We start from the raw sequence: 8,421 nt of genomic DNA on the forward strand, positions 1-8,421 counted from the left end.
AAGAACTTTGACTGCTAGCACTGCAAACCAAACTAGAGTTAATCAGGATTAAAAATGCCAATTAAGTGTCTAATAATAGATATTTAGAATATAGTTTTTAGAAATTTTATTGAGTAAAAAGATAAAAAGAAATGTTTTTCTGATAGTTTTATGTGGTTTCAATATCAATTCTCAATAATAGATGGAAAAAATATAAGTACCTTGAAATAATAGAAAATATAATAATCGAAAGAATGTTAGTTTAGAAACAGATAATACAAATACAAAATGATTTTCCAATGAAAAAATTTACATTTAAAAAGCACATTAAATTACTAAAATATATGTAAAAGTATTATTATCATAACAGTGAATAAATAATGGTAAAACAGCACATGTGATGTCAAGTATTTGAGTGTGTGTTTTTGTGTTCATACAGGTTTGCGACTCCAAACCCCGACCCTGCAGCAAACCCCACCTACATGGACCATGTAGCATCATCTCCAGCTGTCAGTGCCCCACACCCTTACGGACTCTATCCTCCAATGTGAGTACACTAATAATTCTGTGTTTACTACAGTAAAGTTTAAATAGAATTTTAATTATAGAAAATACTAAATATTTGATTACTATAATAGTACTATTTACAAAGCAGTCTAATTTAGCTGACCTTTTTCAGATTTTTATGCATTTCTGGCAGGTCAATTTTGTGTTGTTGTGAAAAAATATAAATATTAGCCTCTCTCAAATGGCCCTCTTTTCAAAACGTTATATTTTTTTAAAGACATAGTTCACCAAAATATGAAAACACCTCATCGTTTATCTTCCCTCATTTGGTTTGACCTTTTTGAGGCCACATTAGCAGGACAAAATGTATAAATATATCGACAATTTACTCTACTGTAACTCCACACGACAACATTTTTAAAAAGATCTGCATTTACACATATCCTTGAAAACACCCAAAAGGGCTGTATTACGTATGCCAGGCCATTATTTGGTGTTGTCATCTTGTTAGTAAACAGTAAGGAAGTTACGTACGTTATATCCGTGTTTCTCAACCGTGTTCCTGAAGGACCCCCAACACTGCACGTTTTGGATGTCTCCTTCATCTTTCACACCTATTACAGGTCTTTCAGTCTCTGCTAATGAGCTGATGGTCTGAATCTGCAGTGATTGGTTTAGGACAGCGGTTCTCAAACTTTTTTCATCAAGTACCACCTCAGAAAAAAATTGTCTCTCCAAGTACCACCAAAATGAGCAGTATTGAAATACAGTAGCGCAGTAGGCCCAGTAAAGCAGCCACAACTCAGCACAGTTAAAAAACGTGGCAGATTACCTCAGAAATATAGGCTATATGTCATATATGACATATTATATACATCATTTTTGATAAATTGTTAAATGTGTGTAGCATGTACATGACATATTTAATTTCTCCGCGTACCACTTGAAGGAAGCCTGCATACCACTAGTGGTACAGTACACGTACCATAGTTTGAGAACCACTGGTTTAGGAGACTTGGAAAATTTTTTGCAAAGTTAGTGGACCTCTAGGAACATGGTTGAGAAACACTGCTTTATATCATTATATCACTGTATGTATACACTGTATGTGTATACATACAGTGCTTAGCATATATAAGTGCACCCCTCACAAATCTGTGTTTTCAATTCATATTTTGAATAGGAAACTATACAATATTATATTATATTGGTGCTTATACATTAGACTAGTCAGTACTGAAGCCACATCTGGAGTTTATCTAACAAAATTACGGAAGCGTAGAGCTGCCACCCAGGTAAAAAAAAATCTGAGCTTTATCACGTTTGTACAATATACTTTTCACGTTCTTACAATATAATATCACGTTTGTACAATATACTTTTCACGTTCTTACAATATAATATCATGTTTGTACAATATAATTATCACGTTATTACGTGAAAACTTTATCGCTTAGGCTACTGGTGCGATCAGAGCGTGAGAAAATGTCTCGTTTTACAGAATTAATTATGTTCTTTTTTATGCTTGGATTGAGACATGGGGAAATTTTGCAGCTACTGATTTTGATTACTAGACCCAGTAATAAACCAGTTATTGACGTTATGATCCATACTCCATCGCAAGAATCTTTGCATGTCTGCCATTGTGACATTTTCTGTTCCCAGATCGGAGAGAATCCGGGAAGGTGTCCCAAGCCTCTTTTCAACTTCTGCTATGAATAACCAGCAATAATTTTGGGATCACTGTTTGTTGAAAAGGCATGAGGCCAAATCATAGCTCTCGAAAACCCATCAATGGCTCCATTTATACAGATTCCAAAGGGCTTCAGTTTGTCGTAGGAGTCGACGTGGTATGTCGGCAAATCAATGCCAATATTAATCGAGCGTAGCAGTGATGTTTGCGCGCGTTTAGAAGTGAACCGTGAGCAGATTACATACGCGAGCGCACAGGGGATCTTCACACGCGCGCTCAACTGATCCAGCGCGAGAAAAAAAGTCCCGCGCGCGCACATCATCATCTGTGCGCACGTATGGCGGCAAATAACGTGATAATTATATTGTACAAACATGATATTATATTGTAAGAACGTGATAATTATATTGTACAAACATGATATTATATTGTAAGAACGTGATAATTATATTGTACAAACGTGATATTATATTGTAAGAACGTGAAAAGTATATTGTACAAACGTGATATTATATTGTACAAACGTGATATTATATTGTACAAACGGTGTATTATATTGTAAGAACGTGAAAAGTATATTGTACAAACGTGATATTATATTGTACAAACGTGATATTATATTGTACAAACGTGAAAAGTATATTGTACAAACGTGATATTATATTGTACAAACGTGATATTATATTGTACAAACGTGATATTATATTGTAAGAACGTGAAAAGTATATTGTACAAACGTGATATTATATTGTACAAACGTGATATTATATTGTACAAACGTGATATTATATTGTAAGAACGTGAAAAGTATATTGTACAAACGTGATATTATATTGTACAAACGTGATATTATATTGTACAAACGTGATATTATATTGTACAAACGTGATATTATATTGTAAGAACGTGAAAAGTATATTGTACAAACGTGATAAAGCTCAGATTTTTTTTTACCTGGGTGGCAGCTCTACGCTTCCGTACTAAATAACTTACAAGAACCCTCCAAAAATTAGTAAAGCCAAATTTATATGTTATAGAAAAATATTAAATACAAATTTAAAAAGGAGGAAAAATCAAGAGAAGCAAAAATAAAAATAAAAATTTAGTTGAAATTTTGTAGGTTGTTTTTTTTTTTCAATATTTTGCTTGAATTTACAGGTATTTGTATTATCTTCCAATTTCTCAATATGTTTGGTGACTAAAATATTATTTTAATAAATATATCTGTTTAAAAAATCAGTTTTGTTTAAATGAACCAAAATACAGTGAGTATGTTCACTGAATAATGGAGAAAAATATTTATTTTCCAATTGGAATTTACTCAGTTATCCTGAGCACTGTATGTATACACAAGGTGTGTTTTGTATGAAGAATTTGCTGTGTTGTGTGTCAGATATGTCTCCACTTTTGGTGTGTAATTTGTAAGTAAATCCACACTTTAATGATCAAGAGTTGGGAAACACTTGAACAACTGCAGCACTGCCATGTGTTTTACCATTGTTGTGTTGACTTTAATCAACCGTTTCCTAAACACATACTATGCACACGCATGATATCATCATTTGCACAGACTCTCATTAGCTATGTTTCTATCCAAAGATGCAAATTATATTTATGCGCAAAACTGAAATATCGCATAAAAGACGTGCGAATAAAGCAGCATTTCCATCCAATGAGTCAAACAGAACAAATTCCTCACTTCCTGATTAACTGGCGCCAAATATCAACAGTAAAAATGGAGTTTATTGAGGTAGGAGAAGCTGCGTGAATCTTTTCCTTATTTAATAAATTACTTGCGCCACAATGCAGACATGCAATGAACATGTGATGGTATTTGAAGGCTTTTTTTTTTTCACCACCTGATCTCTTATAACACAGTGATTGTTTTATGACACATGACTTTTTTAATGCGCTGACTTGAGAAAGTGTTTCCATTGTTCAATATGCACATCTTATCGAAAAAAAAGTTTGTCCGACTCAGTTATGCACACTCTTTATGTGCATTTGATGCACATCTTGCCGTTTCCATCAGCTGTTCTTCATGCATATACTCAAAATGCACATAAAAATAAGTGGATGGAAGTATAGCTATTTTTACCTGGTTACTTACAGAAACATATATATTTTCAAGTGATTACACACACTACAATGGCTGCGTTTTCTTTGTAACCCGTTTTCAGATTTATGCATCTTCAGTCCTAAAAAACACCTTTTGTCATGTAAATAAACAGGCAAAACACATAAAAAACCCATTTTTCTTTTCGTTCTTACAAAATGTTGTTGTATAAAAGGCCTCTGAGCTTCTGTCTTCTGTTGAAATCAAATAAATGACCATAACTGCCCGACACAAGAACAGTTTCTTTCCTCAGGCAGTGAACACTTGATAATAACTGTGGTACAAACAGCACTGTTTATACACACACATCTAAACTTATTTGTTTAACTACGCACTTAATTTATTTGTCCATTTGCACAAAATATAGATGTGCATACAATATTGTCTATAGCTGACATGTCCAAACTCAGTTCTGGAGGGCTGGTGTCCTGCAAAGTTTAGTTCCAAGTTTAGTTAGAACGGTTGCTTGTCACTTTACCATCGCGAGTCACTCGCAGTGTGAATAAGGCAGAATCAGCTCAAATATCACTTCAAGCGCTGAAAACTTAATTATGTTTTATTAATAAGCTCAATGTTATTTAAATAAATACATACATTTAATTAACTGAAGAATGTATAACACAAATTAACATTACTGAAAAAGTTGAACCCCCAATCGTTCAATCTATATTTCGCACACCCTGAACTCATCCCGTTATTCACATCCTTCCTTTGTGTTCAGCATTTTCAGACTAGCTTCCCCAACACTGCGAAAATGTTGTGTATATTGTGCGAATTTGAATTTGATTATTGTGTTGAAGCTATACAGCCTAACTTGTAAATCTCTCCCTCAGGGCTGACCCTATGCTGGACGCTGATGGCGATTTCGATCTAGACGACACCATGGATGTAGCGAGGCATGTAGAAGAGCTGCTCCGTCGACCGATGGAGGGCCAGTGGAGCGGCCAGCAGTCGTGACCTCTCCACCTTCCTCCTCTGTGACTTCTCTCTCTAAATAATGTTTTTTAAATCACATTTTCTCCTCCGCCTTGGTGTATTTTCCCCCATTTGTTTCTCGGTGTGGGTCTTTATGGCTTTCGGTTCTATTACTTTATCCCCACCCCTCGTTTCTATAAAAGAGACAGGAGATAACGCCAGAAAAAAAAAAACATAAATATACGATGAGCCTTCCTCAAATTAAATACCACCAAACAGTATTGTAGAAAAACAAAAGAGAGACGCATGTTATCTCTATTCCTTTGTGCGTGTTTTTTTTCTTCTCTCAGATTAACCTTTTTTTTTCACAGAACAAATCTGTGAAACCCTTAAACCATACTACTGTAAGGAACCTTTTATTTGTCATTTTATTTTGGGGGCTGTTCAGATATCTACTGCATCAAAAGTAAATGCGTATTATCCATTGCACTGCTAAACGAATGCTTTCTTGCAGATGATGTTGATGTTACCATAGCAATCGCAATGTAACGCTTCTGTACACTAAAGAGTGTTTGGGTTGCAAGGCTGTTTAACATTCGGTGCACCTACAATGAGTCTTAACATCCCCTCACCGTCTGTGTTCAATCTGAACCACGTACACAAGTGAAGGCCTGTTCACACCGTTGATGATAACTTTAATAGTAACTGTGATAGACAGAGTTATAAAATTAATTTACACAACAACTTAAAATGTTTGTTTAGAGTCGACCACAGGGTTTAGGGCACCTGAAAATGTAATAATGACAAAAAGACTAATACAAAGACTGCAACACCATACTGTAGCTACAAAAGTATAAAATTTTATTACATATCGAAGAATTCTAAAAAATATGCTAGATATATACATAAATTCAAATAATATTACCTCCTTGACAAAATGAAAATCCAGAAACGTCATGCTGCAATTTATTAATAATTATAAATATGAATACAACGAGTACGTTTACATGGACACCAATAATCCGATTTGAATAGGATTAAGACAATATTCTGATTAAGAGTCGACCATGTAAACAGATATTTTGATTACCTTAATACGACTAAAATCATAATAAAATTAAACAGACATCGAATCAAGAAGTGGAGTATGCCGATTTTAGTCGCATTATTGAAGTGCAGTACAGACATGTAAACACGGCAATAAAACTAATATCGTCTGAGGATTTTCGCAACATTTTGCAAGAGGATAGTCTATACACACAACTGTTTGACACTATTCTCTGCACCTACCGAGTCTGAAGGATCACAGACACCTGCATCATGAAATGCGGAGGTTTTTTTTACCCAATGGTATCAAATTCTATTAAACAACACTCTATCAGCAGTACATACTCTCATCCAATATTTCGTTTGTCAGGGGGGACATGCACGAAATGTTCCTGAATGAAAGTGACAGTGCCGAACTGCAGTTAAAGTTGACAAGTTAAAAATGAAACTCAGAAGGAAATGTGGATAGCGTGGTGACGCAATGATCTTAATCGAATTATATGCTACAACATGTAAAACGGGATCATGAAAGGAACATTCAAAAACCTTAATCATATTATTGTCTTATTCAGATTAAGGCAAATAATTCGATTACTGGTGTTAATGTGATCGAAGGCATCGAAAACAATTGAATCATTACCATTTACATTTATCACTAACTGGGCTTCCATCATCCTGTGTCCATTTTGAAGTATCACTTGAGAAACGAGTGATTAAAATGCCAAATTTTTAATTAAAAATATTTCACTTACTTGAAATGGGTTTGAACAAACAAATAATGGAAGATTGAAACAAATTTACTGAGTAAACTCTGGCGTAGCAAACTTTTCACCCACGTGACACTTCAGCTGCCTCCATTATGCTTGCCTTGTTTACATTTGGTTGCTAGGTTACCAATACTACAATCAGCCACTCTCTTTTTCTTTTTTTACGAACTTTGAAAAGATTTATGCAGGGCGACACGGTGAACAAACAAATAATGGAAGATTGAAACAAATTTACTGAGTAAACTCTGGCGTAGCAAACTTTTCACCCACGTGACACTTCAGCTGCCTCCATTATGCTTGCCTTGTTTACATTTGGTTGCTAGGTTACCAATACTACAATCAGCCACTCTCTTTTTCTTTTTTTACGAACTTTGAAAAGATTTATGCAGGGCGACACGGTGGCTCAGTGCTGAGCACTGTCGCCTCATAGCAAGAAGGTCACTGGTTTAAGTCCTGGCTGGGCCAGTTGGCATTTTTGTTGAGTTTGCAATTTTTCCCCGTGTTCAATCGCGTTTCATTCGGAAGCTCAGGTTTCCCCCACAGTCCGAAGACATGTGCTATAGGTGAATTGAATAAACTAAATTAGCCGTAGTATATGAGTGTGTGCGGATGTTTCCCAGTACTGGGCTGCAGCTGGAAGGGCATCCACTGCATGTGTAAAACATGTGCTGGATAAGTTGGCAGTTCTTCTGCTGTAGCGACCCCTGATGAATAAAGGGACTAAGCCGAATGAAATGATTTCGAAGCTTCATGTTAGGATGGAAACCTGGCTAGTGTTGTTGCTTCACCATAGTGCAATGAAGGATGTCCCAATTTGAAGGCTCCCTCAAATGTGACCTCTAAATATGTTCCTAATTTCCTAACTAATGATGGATATAACTATTAAATCAATCGTAGATTCAGTGTGCATTGGATGTTTATTAGAGAAAATGTAATATGTAATACAGCTTTGAATAAAGTATTGCGCTGTAGCTTACTGTACATGGATATTAAGTGATTTATATATGATTTATTGATTTATTTTAATGATTTAATTTACATTTTTTAAATTTATAAATTAATTAAAAACATTTTACATAAAAAAAAAAACTATGGTAAGTAACCAAAATCAATGTTATGTTTCCATAATGGTTAATCTACAGGTTTGTAAGCTCAAAGTCACAGTAATAAAATTATTGTTGTTATTCACAATTTTTCAAGCCATAAAAAAATTGTAAACTTTATTACTTTTTTATTTTGTATTCTGATGCTCAAATGCTGTTTTTTATTCTTTTCTAGGCCCCATAACAAATGGTTTAATGTTGATTAAGTGGTTGGTTTAAGCTTGAGTAATTTATGACTTCAGAGAGAAGTTTAATGCGCCTGATCCAATTTAAGTATAAAAAGACAAATTCATA

At 34.6% G+C, this 8,421-nt stretch overlaps 1 protein-coding gene across 10 annotated transcripts in view; it reads left to right on the top strand.

Annotated features, from left to right (window-relative positions):
• Positions 1-6,675, top strand: part of stat5a (signal transducer and activator of transcription 5a) — a 199,095-nt gene extending 192,420 nt beyond the window's left edge. For 9 of the 10 annotated variants that reach the window (XM_073937307.1, XM_073937320.1, XM_073937270.1 and 6 more), the window contains 2 exons: positions 419-526; positions 5,129-6,675. In XM_073937307.1, coding sequence (XP_073793408.1) covers positions 419-526; positions 5,129-5,252 — 232 coding nt within the window. In that variant the 3' untranslated portion in view covers positions 5,253-6,675. 10 annotated transcript variants of the gene reach the window in all.
• Positions 6,676-8,421: the final 1,746 nt, after the last annotated feature.

The sequence above is a fragment of the Danio rerio genome, chromosome 3 (assembly GCF_049306965.1).
Source record: "Danio rerio strain Tuebingen ecotype United States chromosome 3, GRCz12tu, whole genome shotgun sequence".
Taxonomy (NCBI): Eukaryota; Metazoa; Chordata; class Actinopteri; order Cypriniformes; family Danionidae; genus Danio; species Danio rerio.